This window comes from Typha latifolia, chromosome 1, assembly GCF_019914945.1.
Source record: "Typha latifolia isolate L0001 chromosome 1, TyphaL0001v2, whole genome shotgun sequence".
In the NCBI taxonomy this organism is placed as follows: domain Eukaryota; kingdom Viridiplantae; phylum Streptophyta; class Magnoliopsida; order Poales; family Typhaceae; genus Typha; species Typha latifolia.
Window position 1 is genome coordinate 20,641,105 of NC_133086.1, and position 16,991 is coordinate 20,658,095.

Below are 16,991 nucleotides of genomic sequence, written 5' to 3' on the forward strand. Positions count from 1 at the left end.
CATCTCTAAATCTTATGAAGACTTATATATCATAACATTTTTACCTGGAATAACTGTAACAGCTTATCCATAGATAAATCATCTTTAATTTCGTTATCCGCTGTGGGCGTTGTCTTTTTATCCGCTAACCAAACCAATCTCGGGACTACATCTCCAATTCAAGGCAAGAAAGGCATCATCTTGAGTGCCACCCGGACCCATCGTTACTCGATTACTTGGGCTCTTCTTTCGCACCTACTTCGCCTTCACATCTATTCCATATTTTCCATGGTCTCAACGCTTCCTTTTCCCCGTGCCGTCTCGCCTCTCGTGACCTCCGCCTTCGGTCTCTTCTACCATCCCCATCCTCCGTAAACCATTGCTCAAGCTCCAATCCGAGGCCACCTTCAACCCAATGCCATCCTCTGCTACCAACGTTGGCGATCGATAGCTTCCTATTCCGTATGCAGCTCCTCAGATTTCGAGGACAAATGTCAGCTTCCATTACCTCTGCTTCTGCTCGAACCCCGTCGTCCCTCCACCGTCGTCATCGATTCTATGTAATCCCCAATTCTTGGTGTCGCCTAAGAAGCCCTCCTTTGTCCAATTGCCCCTTGCCAGCTGTATACTCGAAGAAGAGCAGCTTTGCGCCCATTCAAAAAAGAGCTTTTTCTTCCGGAAAGAATGCATCTCGATGGCGAATTGGCGTATACTTGTCCGGTAACACAAAACGCACAAACCCAATCCGCCTCGTGATGAGAAGAGATTAAATCAAGCTAAAAGTTTCGATCTTTGCAGGTGAATCTATTGATGGAAGTCGAGCAAGAGATTTGCCGGGTCAACTGAGCTTGGACTCTTTCCTTTCTGCAGTGGAATTGCTTTGCATACTGCCCCCCACCATATATTCGATCGGTTGTCTCGTTGGTGCGTTGCTTCCGGCCGCCGCCAAAACGTTCCACGTTTCTGCTGGAAATAAGTTCTTTGTGTGGCAATACTATCTTTTGGTGGGCGCAGTGGTGATTGGGAGTTTGATTAGATGGAGGCAGTGGCAGCGGTTCTATAGGGTGAATGAGAAAGGTGGGAGTGTAGATTTGATTGAGAGGATAGAGAAGGTAGAGGAGGATCTACGAAGCTCGGCTACTATCGTCCGGGTGCTGTCGCGGCAACTTGAGAAGCTTGGTATTAGGTTCAGGGTCACAAGGAAAGCCTTGAAGGAGCCGATTGCTGAGGTAATACCTGTTTGAGTTTTCTTGGGTCAATGGCTTCATGTGCTTTAATATTAGATATTATCTTTCTGATTGCTTTTTGAAAGTTTTATATGCATTGTTATCCTGAACTCATCTCATAAATTGGCACTTTCTCATCCCAAAGTTGAGGGTATAGAAAAACGACGTGATTATGAACATCCAGTTAAATTATCGTGGGGCAGATTTCTTTGTAACTTAAAATCATTTTCACCAACTAACACATTAAACTTTTCTTATGTCTCTTCTCCGCTTGTTCTTGAAGTTTAATTGCAATCCAGATTTTATATTTACTTTGTTCTGGTGACTTTAGGAAATAGAAATGCTTTATTCAAGTTAGTTATTAAAAGTTGATGCATATAATATGATATGTTATGATCTTCTTTGTCATTATTATCATGAAAGCTTTTGCTAAAAATGTGGGGTTGCATAGCTCTGAGAGGATTCGTGGAAGTATTGACAATTATCACAATCGTTATTAACCTGCCTTGACCCTCTGGTAGTTGGAACCAAGTTCTTAGCAGAAACAGAATTAGGCAAGGCATTTCATATAGATCCAGTTTAAGCTCATGCAACCTTGGTGAGGGCTTTATGTGGAAGACTATTAAATTTTAGATATGTACATTATTCTGCCCTTGCAGGTGTCACTTTGTGTAATGATAATGTTTTTCCCCGCAGGGTGTCGTGAGAACTATATTTTCTCCTAAACATGTTTAATTTATTTATTTTTAACTTTTTACTTGTGCCATCTGATTTTTGCGGAGATGCCCGCAACATATAGGTGTGTTCCATTTGCTAATTATCAATATTGGATGTATATCTGACATAACAAGTTTGCATATCGAGTTCTCCTACTTCTGCTCCTTTTGGATCACTGATAAAATTGTAGCTCCAATATTTTCCATCATTTAAAGTTGGATCTACTTCATTTATTTGAATTGCACTGTGTATGGCACACTTCACTCCTTCCTTATAGGATAGGCTGATACCTTTTCTCAATGGCAACACCTGTCATAGGCTAGCCCATTAAATGACTCTTCCCCTTTCCATGATAATGGTTTGCAGTACATTGGCAGACATTTTGATAATTCTCTATTTGAACCTCTCATTGTTCTCAGCCCCTCATTGGAGTGTTCTCTACTGTTTGCCCTATTAGTTCCTATTTACATCTTCAGATCCGTCCAAAAGGTAAATGATCAACATTTCTGCAAACTGCTAGCACATTTAATTTAGTAAGATAATGCTAACTGGAGAGTCTTAAATTTACAATTTCTGAGTTCCTTGTGCACCAACATAGTTTCATAAGGTATAATCCTCTTTGAGGTACAAGTATTCATTGATAGATGTTGTATCCTTCAATCTTACTGCACATCTACAATTATGGTACATGTAAGGGGTCCATTATCATTGTTGGTTTGTGATGCATGCAGACAGCAGCTCTGGCACAAAAGAATTCAGAGGCTACTCGAGCATTAGCTATGCAAGAAGACATTCTTGAAAAGGAGCTTGGAGAAATTCAGAAAGTTTTGTTGGCAATGCAGGTGACTCATGATCAATTTTTCTCAGTCCATTGTCCTCTTGAAAGCTGTGTTCTTATTTTGAATGCATGTAGGTGAATAGGTAATGATCTTTTGTGCTGAGTTTGCGGATGCTGCACCTCCTTAAATATTTCTGTCAGCCCCTTTTCTTTGTGTGTTTCTAGCAAAGTTCTTCTTCACTTCTTTTAGGGAACTAAGGAAGAATTAGCATACATTGCACATGCAGAAGTTCATACTTATGCAATGAGTGTTGCTATCAAAATATGGTGCTCCATATAGTCTGTCTGTAGAGTTTTTCCTTGTTTGTTCAATTGCTCATATGGTGAAATATGATATTCGCTTTTGAACTTTGCAAGATTACTATGAAGAAGGCAGCATAGAAATATGGGTGCTTTGTGACGCTAGTGCCATTTGTTCATCTTTATGAATGCCTTATGAGGAGAACATGTTCATGGTATTCATTTTGCATCTCTTTATGACATGTCAGATTTTGTTCAATCTTGCCGTTTGTTGGAAAGCTCCTAGAGTATGACGAATGATACTTGTGCAAATGAGTAAAGAGATAAACTTGATCTTGTGAACTGAATTGAATTTTAAAATTTTTATTTCGTGATATTACTTGAACTACGTTTGAGTCAGTTAATATTACTAAACAGTAAGCACTTCACCGGTTATTGCTTCTGATCCCATTATAAAGTACTCCATGAAGTTTCTTCTTTTTCCTTACTCTTCTACAGGAACAGCAGCAAAAGCAGCTTGAGCTGATCCTCGCAATTGGGAAGGCGGGGAGGGTATTAGATGGAAAGCGGGATTCTATGTTAGAACAAGGCAGGATTGGGGTTGCTAGTTCAGTTCCAGAGAAGAGGAAGACGAAGGAGCTCAAGAGTCAGCCCGGTGGAGTTGCTGGGGGTAACGATAGAGCCTAGATATGATCCATTTTAGAAGAAAAACATTTATGTAGGCCCCAGGAGGCCAATTTTGTTTTTGCATGAGATGGAAAGAAATGTATCATCAGACCTATTCAGATATATATTTTGCACCATTGGAGACAATGATGGCTGTAAATCCTATGGATGTCTTTAGGAGTTTGGTGCTTGGATTTATGATAAGAACTCAAGATGATAGCGAACAATGGTACATTTTTTCCTTACAAGTAGTTCAGTGACAGTCTTCTCACTCGCAATCATTTGTCATCTCCCATTTCCTGATGTCTTCTATCAAACTGAGCTGGAAATAATCAAGAAATGTTCGTGTTTGCTAATGCCATAATGGTAGACTTATGAAAGGGTCTCTGCTTAATCGTGTAGCATGTTAATTACTCTCTTTTATTAACCCAAACATAAACTTGAGACTTTGTTTTCGTCGTAGTATGATTTTGTAATATTTACATATAGTCGTATTTTCTGGGGGAAAGTAAACAGATTTGATAACTGGTTTCATTTTGTTTGTCCAGCCGAGTGACAAATACTTACCACAAATTAAACATAATTAAGGGTCGGGTTCCATTCTTAATGGCATCCGTATTTAGTGGATACAAAGTTCTATTTAAAAAATAATAATAATGAGATAGGGCTCAATTAATTAAAGGGCACCTCGTTTAAATTCTAGCAATATCATTAGTATTCAGTGGGACAATATTAAATTTTCACTCCTCTAAAAAAAAATTAATTTAAAAAAAAAAACCATTGGGCTTCTTTTTCATTTGGACTTTTTATTATATACAAGGTCCTTTTTTAAAATATACCCAAGCGAGGAGACAAACTACGCCGATTCTACTTCAAACGAACACCTTCGGGAGTCGACACGCCATTAATCTCTGTCTCCTGCCAATGGAAGCTCTTCGAAAGCTGGAGAGGGTACAGAGGACTCTTTCCTTCATGGAAGCTCGAGGTCTCTCCTCCGACCATCAAGACTCCGATCGCTTACTCGCCCACTTCCTTCTCTTCTTGGTAACTCGGTTTCTCTCTTCTGCTCCAAAATCCTAATCTTTCTATTCCCTGATTAGTTGATCTTGCCGCTATTTCCACATTGTCTTGTAAAAAAATCTAACTTTTAATAATGTAAAAGTGAAGAGCTTTTTCTATGCATGATTTTGTTGCATTAATCTTTTTGTTATCGATGGACAAGGTAAGGTTCGTCTAATTTCTTGTTTCAGTATCAAATCAACTAGTCAATGGAAGAGTTAGCACCAAAACTGGTTTGCAAAATGAACTGTATCTCACGATAATGCCACATCGTTCATTTTAAAATCACGAATTTTTTCTTTAACTTCTTGTTTCTTAAAATTACTCAGTAACATGTGATTGAGAATTGAAGAACCAAATTTAGGGTTGCTGCAGTAGTTAATTTATTTATATTTATTGTAAAAAATGTTGAATTTATTTCTACTACAAAGTACTTAAATGTGATAAAAAGTTGATTGCGGATAGGTCCAACCATGTGGCGGGCTTAGCATAGAGAAGAGGTACTTTCTGATAACTGAGCTTCTAACGAAGGTGAAATTATTGTATTCCCACATCTGGTTTCATTTTCTTCTACAATACAAATTTTTCTACACCTTTGATGATTGGCTTTGTTGTTTAATAGGTTACAGTTGAAAGTCTTGAAGAGGCAAAACTATTTATCGTTGATGAAGGTACTCACTACTTAATGATAAGCGCTATGAATTATCTGCTGTGCTCACCTACTCCAGATTATTTTTCTGCACTGCCTGGTTGAAAGTGTACGATGGAAGTTTCACTTTATTTTTCTTAGCTGGCAAAATGTTTATTTTTCTATTTTCTTTGTGGATGAGTTTTCTGAATGACTATTATGTAAAAGTTAGATTGTTGAGACAAACTCTAAGCTTATATTCTACATGGGCAGTTATCTGCATTTTATTCTGCTTTATCCACGCTTCTCTTTCACCAGTACTGAGTATTGGCAGCTATAGTATCAAGCAGCCTGCATAAGAATTTACTACACAATTATGTTATCAACTTATACTTTGGGCTCTGTTACAAAACTCTGAAATTTCCACATATATGTGAGTTTGATAAATCATGCTTTTCCTTCTATTGTAAACTCATTAGAGTACTAATGGTATGTTGTTTAACAATTTGCATGATGCATCACTCACAACTAATGTTGTTGGAACTGTTAAAATTGAAAAGTTATATATTACCTTCTACATTGACCTGCTACTTGTTTAATTTTTGTGAGCTCCTCTGAAGAGGTATACCTGTTGCATTGCAGATTCTCCAGATATATATCCTGAAACTTCTTCCACACTTAATACTCAAAGCAAGGTAGATCTCAAGCAATCAAAAGTTGAGGACAGTCCTATGATTGAATTTGATGCAATGGAACGAGCAAATTCTACTCTTGAGGATTTTGTAAGTAGCTGTTATTCTCTGCACTGAGACCCTGGCCTGGTAAAACTAAGGGACAATTAATTTTCTGAAAGTTTACTATGCATATAAATATACAGTGGTGATCTTCGGAAAATTTGCATAGCCTTTAATACTCCATAAGTCCATGTTTGTTTGTTACTTCATACCATTACAATATAATTTCTTCCAGCTTTGATCAAATAACAGACTGGTGTCAATTGCAGATCTTCTTTGTTACATTTATAAATTAGTTAGACCAGTTGTTGGTGGAAATAATTCAACTCTTGAAAAAAAAATGAACAATTTTGTTTTTAGTTTCTTTGGTTCCAAAAATTCTAAATAGTTGAATTTTTTGGCTATGGCAAGATAATGCTGATTTATTTTAAAAAAATTTAAGTGTGCTTTGAAAATATATAACAGAAAATGTCATTCTGATGTACCCATTGGTCAAATTACAGTGCAGGTCATATTTTATGTTTCATGGTTTGGATCCGAGTGAACCGCAATGTCTCTTTAAATTTCTTCCTGTTCTTTCCTTTACAGAAAGCTATATTTATCAGGTACCTTTTGATATTCTGAAATTTTTTTGCCTTTTGCCTTGTATCTAGGGTGAGTTCTTAACTGTTGTCTTTCATTTTGGTCTCTATAGCTAGACTCTTTAAATGAAAGTGATCTGCATATAACAGCAGAAGATGCTATTTCTCCAAAAAGGACATCCGATCGTCTTAGTTATATGTTTAATGAGGTAAGCTCTCTTGATATCTCAAATAGACTTTGATTTTTAAGGTGCCTCTTTACCAATCCTCAGAACTTTATGGGCTTCTTGAGTATCACCTAATGCAGGTTGAGGATCGAAGTGGGGCAAATTTTCTCCATGAAACTTCTGGATCTGATCCATTTGGTCCTCTTATTAGCCTTCTTCAGTCTCAAGGACTACTGACTAGCCGGTCTGCAACCATTACCTCTAACCATTTTCCACCATACTCTATATATTCTCACAAGAAAATAAAATTTACCTCACTGTCATTTTGTTATTTTAGAATAAGAACTGAACTCAAATCAGGTGCTGAATATTGGGCCCTTGAAAAGAAGCTTTGTCGAGCACTAATGAGTAAAATAGAGGTTATCTATTAACTCTCTGTTCTTTTGCCACTGTTGGTTCTCTTTTGGCAACTTTTGCAATTTCTGATTCTGTTAATATCTGTATGAGAAACTCTGCCATGATGGTCATGCATGTATGTTAGTTTCCAAGTCACAAAGGCAAATAATATAGGTCAGCAAGTATGATGATCGGGTCTTAATTTAGAGGGTCAGAAATATATCATGCACGTGGACCTTTACACAAGGTTGTCCATGTGAATGTTGGCACAAAACATTGATAGATTACTTATTTACTTCTAACAAAATCTAGATTTTTATGCATTATAATATCCACAAATGACTTTTGAGGTCCATCTAAAGGCTCATAGAGAGATCAGATAGAACCTCCTACATATGATATGTGTTTGTTGTGATTCATACACAAGACTAGTACTTTGCTTAACATTTTTCAAGCTTCAGAGCTCAATCAAACCGCATATTACTCCTGTAACTTCCATTAGAGTAACATATATCTAGTTTTAGGAAATCAAGTTGTAAAGACTTAGATGGTCCAATTGATCATATAAATCTCGCAGCTTTTCAAATCCTTGTATGAAAAGTGAATTGACCTGCTAGTGGCTAGATTGAAATTTGATGACGAATGAAAACTGAAGCATAAACTCACTCTTGTCATTTTTTATGGTTGATCTTTTTGTTCTAAAGGTTTATGTTGCAAACTAATGCATAAATTTATTACTCAGATTTCTATTGAAGATGTGATGAGAGCAATCCATCTCAAATCCTTTGACTATAGAGTGTTGAATCTTTTGTTGTATCAGTTGAGAGGACACGAGGTAAATGCTTTTCATAAACTCAGTTATAAAAAGAAACAGAAAAAAAAACTACGTTAGTGATGATCCTTGCACTAAATTCTGATTTACTGATCAAAGTTTTACATATTATTGACACTAAGTTAAGTTCTTATCCCATACATGATGTTTGATGATTTGCATCTGCTGTCACGAATGTTTTAATTTGCATATATCCTAGGGTATTCTTGCCAGGCAGGAAAGGAGGCAAAAAGTGAATAAGAGTGTAATGCTCCCAGCAGAAAATGCTGTTCAGAGCTCAAACTGGAGATTACAGGGAATAAGAGAAGAGATCAAGAGAGAGAAAATGAAACAAAGAGGAACTACCTAATACCAGTAGCTCCTGCTATCTACTTGGTTGATAACTTACATGAAATTCAGAGTTTTGACCATCTAGATTTTTCTTGTCCTGAAAGAACCCAAGTTAAATGCCTTCAAAGATTTGAGTCTATATAAGGTGTAAAACTGATGGCATGCTAAGAAAATGCCTAGAAGAACGTAAACTTGCTATCTGGAGTCAACTAAACCTTAACAGAACAGAACATAAAAAGGTAGAAGTACAAGCTATAACTACTACTTATCCAATATAAGGTATTTATACTATGAGTTGTTGGCAATAATGAAGTACTGAAGGAATAAACAGAATCTTCCATAATGTTTATCTTCCTATCTGTTGATTCAAGATAATAGGTATGCATCATCATGATCGAAGGATTCTCTTTGGAGTCAAGTAGGGTCCTAAACTTGATGTCAACTCCCAAGGTTACTAGCTCCCGCTCCCAAGGTTTGGTAAATTAAGGGCCAAGGCATATTTTCCCTTTTCTTAGATTCTCAAAATGACAACTGCCTTCAAATATTTATTTTGTCAGTGAGCACATTCAACATGTTATATTCCTTGTTCCTCCATAAATTTTGATTTGTAACACTTCTACTGATAAATTTGTAGGTCAATGAATTGCATATGGAGTTCTTGTCAGTGTCAGAATTCCTAGTTGAGGTATCTGATGACTTGTAAGTGAATTCTTCTTTCCCTTGATATTTCCCCAAAAGTTATTTGACATCAGTCAAATAAAACAATAGTTTATCTAATATCTGTTCAGAGTTCTTTTATATTTCTGTCATTTTAAACTTGCAACCCGGATGAACCTTTTGACTGATTAACCACTTCTTGGCATGTTTAAAGTGATTCTTTTTCGTCAATTTATGTATGAAGTGTTTTTTCTGTTAATTCATCTAGATGCACACTAGTATATATGATTGGTCTATGTACATCTCATGTACATTCATCAATTGATCTTGTGTACATTCCATGCACTTTTTTCTTTATTTGACTAACATAAGATCACATTAGAATAACAAAATAGTGGTTCAGGTGGACTTCAGCAAGAGTAATGACCGTACAAAACTTATGATTTTGTATAACATTGCCTTTGTTCATGTTTCTTGTGCAGGTATGATTATGAGGTGTGTTTCTGTTGATAACATTATGTCATCAAGGGCTAGCTGCATTCTGAAGTATATTTCTAACTTGCTTATGATACTCGTATATTCATAGGATGACGTGATCAACAATTGCTTCAACATACTTCGCATGTTTGTTTCTGTACATGGAGCTTCAATGGCATCAAAGATGTTGGTGAGTCAATAAGCTTTGCACTTGCATTGTAAGCAGGCGCCGGGATGGTGATTTAAGAACAGAATCACATGTTTTTCCAACTTTTGGGGAACCTCTCTTCTTTGAAAAAGTCAAATCACATCCTCTCAGGCCAGTCCAGTATGTGTTCTCACTAATTTGGGATCTTCAAATCTTCTGTTGATCGTTCTGACCATGATAACCATTTTAACCTTGGCATCTTCCTCTTTGCTGATCTTGTACTGTTAGTACCTCCTGCAGAAGGTTGCACTTTTTTTCACTCAAATTTGCCTTATTTTATCTTTCCTACTAACGAGTTTTGGTTTGCTAACTAGTGTGAGGGTATTGAGAAATTTAAATAATGCTGGGATCCATGAACAGTATGAAAATGAGTTACTAGAAGATTTTGATGATCTGAATATCGTCCATTCAAAGGAAAGGTATTTGAGCTATAGATAAAAGGAAGATAAAATGATCCAAAGGCATATCTCAGGAGTTTCAGTCCAACATCATTACAAGGAGAAAAATTAGAAAGTTGCAGAGGAACTCATTTTTGTTCTGGAAGAATTCAAGGGATGTTTCTACTGGAAAAAAAATAGATAGAAAGAGAAAAACAATATCCTTTATAAGATATTCCTAAATTGGATAGTTTTTATGCTTTTCTCTTCCTTCAGTCTTCAGAAATTTGTAATCCCTCCCTCCCCTGGATGAGTGACACCTGTTCTCCATAGAGAATAGGTTATTTTCAGTTTATTTTAGTCACTGATGAGGTAATCTCGTAGGTAACTATTTCTTGTAGATTACATTCTTAATATTATTTAGTAGCTTTTTGACGGCAAGCTGTTTTCATGATTCTTTTTTCAAGATTATAAAATAACTCTCTTCCAGGCCAAGTGCATCACTGAGGCTGAAGAGAAGTATGAGACCTTATCAAAGACATTGGATCCTGATCTATCACTTAATTACTGGAGAAGATGTGAAGAGGCTACAAAAGAAGGTACATATGTAATCATTTCATTGACCAATGTATATTCTCTAGTTTAGAATGCTTTGCAAATAGATCTTCATTATTTTTTCATCTCTTTAGGAGGAATAACTACTGGGCATTCTTATGGGACATGGAATATTCCTCCTGTAATTGTGGATGAGGAAGTTTTTCGATCTCAAAGTACAAAACCGGAAAACACGGCAATGGTTGATTCATCTGCTTATCTCCAATGATAATATGCAGATTGGTAAACATGTAATGTTTTTATTGATAGAAGCAATTCCCTGGCTGAAGGTAACTTAATTCTGCCAAAGATATAGCGCCATAAACACGGAGGGACTCTGTACCAAGTTTAACAATTTCAAACGCATAGAACAGGAGGGCTGGTCTTAATTCGACATCTCTCTTCATTAATTCAGATGGCATGATCCTTGCAGTCGGTATAGTAGGACTTGGTCAGAAACCAATTAATCTTTCTTGTAGCACATTGATTTCAGAGGGAAGATACACCTGTACTGCTGCCATTCTTAAAACAAGCAGGAGGAAACTTTGATCTGAACTAGTAATTTTTCCAATCATGACTAAGGTGACACAGTAGTGATAGAGAGGTCAGGAATTCATATCATGCCCATAAACTCATGCTGCTCTCATAGTCCTATGTGGTCATCACAGAATTTAATTTCATGCAGTTCCTATTGTTCACCTACGCGTGAATCTTTTACAGTGGTTTGCTTGGTCTATGAGATGTCGCCCTGTGCTTCCAACAGTGAAAGTTGCGTGGTTTGCTGGCTCTTTTGCTTTTCTTTTTCTTTTTTTGAAAAAAAAAAGTCCCTTTGTGTTTCTGCCTCAATATTTTAATAGCATAAGCATGTTTCTTGGCATCACTATCAGCTATATATCAACTTATCTAACAGTTGTATTTGTTTAAATTGTATGGACTCTTGTATTTTCTTTGGAGCACAAAGGAACAGAACTTGTTCGGTGTATGCATGAATCTTTAACAGTGGTTTGTATGGTCTATGAGGTGTCGCCTTGTGCTTCTACAGTGAAAGTTGCGTAGCTTGTTGGTAGACCTTCATTTTTGGAAAGAAGAAAAGAAAGTCTCTTTGAGTTTCTGGCGTTATATTTTAATAACATAAACAGTCAGTGTCAGCAAACAACAGAGAGATGGGAGGGAGAAAAGATCACCGCTGTTGCGTGGTGATAACTCTCTCCCCTCCCCTAACCGAAGGGCTTAGAGGAGGAGAGAGGGATAGGGCTGCAAGCTTGTAACTGCTATCTTAGATTTTGCACGACTCGTTTGATTTGAGGTTAAGCTCTGAATTTAATTAATTTATTTTATTTATTAATTTGAAGTTTTTTAAAAAATAATTTTAATTAAATAAAAAAAATAAAAAAATATTTAGTTATTGAATCAAAATAAGTTTCTAAATTCAAAGCAAGCAAAGCCTTGCAGACGAGGAGATGATATAACTTAAACAGCGCAGAGCTATCCACAATGTGTTGTCACTCACCGCACTGCTCTTGCAGCAGAAATTTGAGCCATTTGGATAGGACTTCAGTTGGCTAATAGTGAGTCCAAAATGATTCTTGACACAGACCCTTTAGAGGCAGTTAGAATTCTCGACGGTGATACCAACAGTCTACGGAGGGTAAAGAACAGGGCGGTGCAAGTGTTAGAGCTCACCAACAGATTCTAAGAGTTTCACACGACGACCCTTTCCCTCATATCTGTGTAGTCTATTGTACCTCAATTGCCCATCTGATCAAAAAATATTCGCACTCACAAGAGAGAAGGCAAAGAAAGAGGGTTAAATGATGCTTGCAAACCATTTACCTCTTTTTGTGTACAAGCGAGAGATATAACATCATAACAACCAATTAAACATACCATGATATAAACAATCAAAATGTGACCCACCCTTTCATATGTTCAGCGTGCTTCTGCCCAAATAAGCTAAACAATAGTTAGAATAGTAGAATATGGAGGTAGTTAGCATTGGGGGAGCACGCAATCAGTTCCAATTTCTGTGGGCAATGAGGACTTAGCATAAAAAGAATGCTAATAGTAACCCAAAAAAAATAAAAATCAACCAACAAAATAATGCTTAATTAAGAGATTAATATTGTGTAAAAAATTTCGAGGCCGAATACCGAACTACACTGAGATATTAAATAAATTTCCACTTCTAAAAGAAAAACTATTGCAAAATTAAAACTCACGAGGATTTCACCTTCTGGGATTTGATGCTCAGGCAATAGGCCACGAGCCTAGCAAAGATACAATGGTTCATTGGTTTGTCATGGATGTGATATGATGCATCATCATATCTTTGATAGGATTACTCGTTTTCTCCTGCAGGCAAAGTAGCACGGTCTACAGTATTGGAGGACGGAGTCCATCAGTCTCAAGTCTTGTCACTAGACATTAGAAACGTCTTTCATTCATCTCAACACCAAAAAAACCTCTTATTAATACTGTGAAATAGTGTATATACGTAAGACAAGAAGCCTACAAGGAACAATAACTTAAAACATCACTCAGAACTTTGTACTTCGCTATGAAATGCTCCCTAAAACCAAAGAAACAGATAGTTCATCTGAAGTTGTATTCTGAGCAAGAACATTAAGCAGTGGTTTTGTTCATCTGGGGGATGCTTTTGATCCAAGGTAGGATAGATCGGAGAAACCAAACTTAAGATGTACAAATGAGACCCTAATAGAGCAGATTACAGGTATATATTTGAGACATTTATTGGACAATGCAACATTTGTATGCGCAAAATGTCCCTTCTTAGAAGAGATCCGCCGCATTGGTTTGCTTCATGTAAACGCTCAGTTTACTTTCAGACTGGTCGCTTGTAATTTTTCTGAGATATGAGGAAGATGCAACACAGGTTATAGAGGTAGATTCTAGAGGTTTTGGAAACAACAGAAGAACCGTAGAGATAGCAGAGGACAGAAGACAGTTCTTTGAATTCAAGAACAGACGAGTATCATGGAGATGGAGGCCAATCGAAACCGGCAACGGCATCATTCAATTCACCACCATAGAACCTGACTTCCAGACCCTCCAGCCCTTGGCCGTCATCCCAAATGCCATCTTCATCGCTTCCTCCCTCAAAGACATTAAATCCGTCGTCCATGAACTCATCCCACGAGTAAATGGAGGAATCTGAATAATCTGAGCATTCGTCCCAGAAGTTCCTTTCATAGCAATCCACGACGTGAGGTCCTAATACCTTCAGGCCAGAATACCTCTCCTTCAAGAACTTGTCATCAAGCTTCACATCCCAACAGCCACGAATATCCAAGAATTCAAGATCTCTGCATTGTGAAAGGATATCGAGAACAGCTCGGGTTGTGAGGAGAAGGTAGGCCATCTCAAGGTGGTGAAGCTTCGGCATCGTGCAGGCAATCGCACAGGCCTCATCGTCTTGGCAGACCTTGTCTGCCACCTCCAGCGGATGCATCGTCCGTCGAAGCCCGACAAGGGATTTACAGTTCTTTCCTAATGCCTCAAGTGCACGGGCGCCAAGCTTCTTACAGTAGCTCAAATCCAAGAAAGTGATATTGGATAATCTTGGTGCGACATGCTCTATAATGGAGTCGCTCATTTGACTCCTCGGCAGCTCTAAGGTTTGAAGGGCACCAGCACTACCAACAAACAAAGCAAACAGACATAAAACAGTCATAAAAGAAGATCAGCAAAGACAACTGCAGAACAATCAGGGCTCTAGAACACCTTAATTCATAATATTTCTTTGGCCCATTTCCACTTTTGTGTTTGAGATGATGGTTGGCTCACTTCAACACTAAGACAATCCTTTGCAACAAATAATATTCAGCAGACCAGACATAAATATACACATGAAGCCCTACTACAAAAAATCAAGAGTTGTTCCTTAAAACTTAAAAATATCATCTGAATGTCAATCATGTTTATCTATCAGAGCTGCTTCCTAACTTGAGCTTACAGTAAAATAAATAAACTGAACGCACTAGCAATTTATTGTAGTAATTAGCAAATAATAGCACCCAAAGAGGAGTATAAAAAGGAGGTAGAGCAGACTATAAGCACACCAATAAATATTTTGGACATAATGAGAACTTCATCATGCACAGTCCAAGATTCAACCATTAAGCTGGATTCTCCATGTGGATCTAAGTGGCAACCTATGCGCACTCTCATTTTTCATGCACAAAAAACATGAAAATCCTGCAATTGGATATCTTTAAGATCCCAAAAGATGTTAATCTCACAACAACTAGGAGCATTGATAACAGGATGCATAAATTGAAATAAGATCGGTTTTTGTTATAATCTAAGAGATGTGAGATCCTTGAAACCACAATTAAGCACATCAGTTAAAAGTCAATTCAAGATATAGGTGATATAGAGAAAATTATAAAGGAAATGTAACTAAAGAAAGCTCGACTCACTGGTCTGCAATGAAGGAAAAGAGGGAATCATTCGACAGTCCCGAGACGCTAAGCCTGCGGACAGAGCCGCAGCTTCGGGCGATGAGCATCTGAAGCATTCGATCCATCTGCTCCGGTTTGCACCGCTGGCTCCATTCCTCTATGTCAATTTCTTGCCAACAGTAAGGCCCCGAGACTGCGCGGCCCCAAGATTTGCAGACCCTGGGAACAACGGTAAGAATCTCTTGAAGGGAAAGGTTCCGAAAAATTAGACCCAGGGCATCAGGAATTAGCTCCTCCCATCTCCTGAATTCGCTGCACTCCCCCATCTTTTCCCGATTAGCAAAGAGGAGGATTTGATCAACCTATAACTCTGTTGTTGTTCCAGAAACACAGATCAAAGTTTGAGAAAAGACCCTGAAAAACTTATGGAACACAAGAAACGAACTAAATTCTAAGATGTAAAAAACGAAAAACTCATTCGTATGGATCAAACGTTGGATTGAATGAACTCACTAAACCAAAGATAAATAAATGCATAGAGGACGACAAATAAAAATGGAAGTATTCTCTGAAGCACCCAAAGAAGACCCAACTGAGAAATTGATGGAAAGTAAAATCGGAAGGGGGGAGAGTAGTAGGTCTGGGTAAAGGTGTAACCAAAAAGGAGCAATCTTTTCAATCAAGTAATGTATTGATGGAGAAAACCAAGCTCAGGAAACTAAAAATACCATAAATTTCCCCAGCACAAAGACTTCAAGGGAAGAGACAGAGGGAGCAAGTAAACCACCCAAAAGCCTCAATCGATCCTCCACTCATTACTCTCTCATCAAAAAATAAAAAAGATCCTACTCATTACTCACATGAAACCCAGGATAAGAGAGCAGAGAGGAAAAATGTTAGCATAAAAAAGACAGCATCTTTCAATCAATTGCGACCAACCACTTAAACGAACGAGGAAAAAAAAAAGATCTCGAGATAAAAAGACCCACACGCGACTATTAATTCCGCCTCAGGAGAGGTAGCCCCAAATCGCAACCATAAAAAGAAATTATCTCTAATTTTACTAGAAGAAAGTGTACAGAATATTATTGAAATCTCTACGAATCATTGTCGCAGACAGGTGAAAAAAAAATTTAGAAGTCGGAAAAAACCAAGAAATCGCTCCAGTTTTCTTCAAATTCTCAAAAGCAAGTGAGAAAAATAAGTTATTAGGAGATACCCAGTGCCAGAGAAGAGGAAATGAGACCAGTTTCTTTGCTGGATCTACAAGAGAGAGAGGAGTAACAAGAAAAGAGAGGAGGAGAGAGAGAGAGAGAGGGACTTCCAGAGGAATATGAAAACAATGACACCGCTAAAGACGCAAGCGATGGCAAAAACGTAAAAGAATCATTCATATATATATATATATACTCATATGTGTGAAAATGTATTCGCAAGTAATCGTGCAAAAAAAAAATTAAGTGTAATTTTCTAATAATTAGGTATATACTAGTTTTTTTTTTTCAGGAACTAGTCAAAATCCGCTTATAAAGTGCACGATTAAATGAGTCAATTGTCCAGGTATGAACAAGTCAAGACCAACTAGAAATATTAAACTCGGGTTCTCACATAATAATACTTAAGAATTTAATTGAATTCGACAAATATATCGTGAAACAGAGATCTCACAGTCAGGAAGTATACAATGTATATTTTTGCCTCGTGAAATTGGAGGACAGTCACTACAATAGTAGCATAATTAGTAGTACTTGTCCTTGGTACAAGAAGGATAGATGGAGACACTTTGTTGGGCCCACTAAACGGGCCGTAGTCTATAACTGAATGGGCCGTAGAACTTCTTATAATTTATGATATGATATTCGTA

The 16,991-nt window shown here is 37.4% G+C and overlaps 3 protein-coding genes across 7 annotated transcripts; 2 read left to right on the top strand and 1 right to left on the bottom strand.

Annotated features, from left to right (window-relative positions):
• Window positions 1–53: 53 nt before the first annotated feature.
• LOC140792921 (uncharacterized) lies at window positions 54–3,940 on the top strand. Of its 2 annotated transcripts, none has more exons than XM_073144171.1 (4): window positions 54–699; window positions 778–1,208; window positions 2,654–2,843; window positions 3,499–3,940. In XM_073144171.1, the coding sequence occupies exons 1-3, from the start codon at window positions 444–446 to the stop codon at window positions 2,837–2,839; spliced, it is 873 nt and encodes a 290-aa protein (XP_073000272.1). In that variant the 5' UTR covers window positions 54–443; the 3' UTR covers window positions 2,840–2,843; window positions 3,499–3,940. The 2 variants fall into 2 exon arrangements, with proteins under 2 accessions (XP_073000272.1, XP_073000263.1); XM_073144162.1 differs by having other exon boundaries at window positions 2,654–2,764.
• A 569-nt stretch (window positions 3,941–4,509) lies between these two features.
• LOC140786729 (uncharacterized) lies at window positions 4,510–11,688 on the top strand. 2 transcript variants are annotated; one of them, XM_073135746.1, is made up of 14 exons: window positions 4,510–4,710; window positions 5,191–5,256; window positions 5,348–5,396; window positions 5,996–6,135; window positions 6,591–6,692; window positions 6,782–6,877; window positions 6,976–7,079; window positions 7,173–7,254; window positions 7,974–8,066; window positions 9,028–9,092; window positions 9,533–9,545; window positions 9,637–9,717; window positions 10,603–10,711; window positions 10,802–11,688. In XM_073135746.1, the coding sequence occupies exons 1-14, from the start codon at window positions 4,591–4,593 to the stop codon at window positions 10,933–10,935; spliced, it is 1,254 nt and encodes a 417-aa protein (XP_072991847.1). In that variant the 5' UTR covers window positions 4,510–4,590; the 3' UTR covers window positions 10,936–11,688. The 2 variants fall into 2 exon arrangements, with proteins under 2 accessions (XP_072991847.1, XP_072992621.1); XM_073136520.1 differs by lacking the exon at window positions 9,533–9,545 and having other exon boundaries at window positions 9,028–9,078.
• A 1,543-nt stretch (window positions 11,689–13,231) lies between these two features.
• On the bottom strand, window positions 13,232–16,506 carry LOC140802768 (F-box protein FBW2-like). 3 transcript variants are annotated; one of them, XM_073158373.1, is made up of 3 exons: window positions 16,347–16,506; window positions 15,146–15,497; window positions 13,232–14,359 (listed from the first exon to the last, which is right to left on the bottom strand). In XM_073158373.1, the coding sequence occupies exons 2-3, from the start codon at window positions 15,451–15,453 to the stop codon at window positions 13,699–13,701; spliced, it is 969 nt and encodes a 322-aa protein (XP_073014474.1). In that variant the 5' UTR covers window positions 15,454–15,497; window positions 16,347–16,506; the 3' UTR covers window positions 13,232–13,698. The 3 variants fall into 3 exon arrangements, with proteins under 3 accessions (XP_073014474.1, XP_073014475.1, XP_073014476.1); XM_073158374.1 differs by lacking the exon at window positions 16,347–16,506 and adding an exon at window positions 15,856–16,001; XM_073158375.1 differs by lacking the exon at window positions 16,347–16,506 and adding an exon at window positions 15,641–15,662.
• Window positions 16,507–16,991: the final 485 nt, after the last annotated feature.

Coding starts and splice junctions, on each gene's coding strand:
- LOC140802768 (XM_073158373.1), bottom strand. CDS start 15,453: ATGGGGGAGTGCAGCGAATTCAGGAGATGGGAGGAGCTAATTCCTGAT. Junction 14,360..15,145: donor TTTTCCTTCATTGCAGACCA/GTGAGTCGAGCT, acceptor GTTTGTTGGTAG/TGCTGGTGCCCTTCAAACCT.
- LOC140786729 (XM_073135746.1), top strand. CDS start 4,591: ATGGAAGCTCTTCGAAAGCTGGAGAGGGTACAGAGGACTCTTTCCTTC. Junction 4,711..5,190: donor CCCACTTCCTTCTCTTCTTG/GTAACTCGGTTT, acceptor GATTGCGGATAG/GTCCAACCATGTGGCGGGCT. Junction 7,255..7,973: donor CACTAATGAGTAAAATAGAG/GTTATCTATTAA, acceptor TTTATTACTCAG/ATTTCTATTGAAGATGTGAT.
- LOC140792921 (XM_073144162.1), top strand. CDS start 444: ATGCAGCTCCTCAGATTTCGAGGACAAATGTCAGCTTCCATTACCTCT. Junction 700..777: donor AATTGGCGTATACTTGTCCG/GTAACACAAAAC, acceptor CGATCTTTGCAG/GTGAATCTATTGATGGAAGT. Junction 1,209..2,653: donor TGAAGGAGCCGATTGCTGAG/GTAATACCTGTT, acceptor TGATGCATGCAG/ACAGCAGCTCTGGCACAAAA.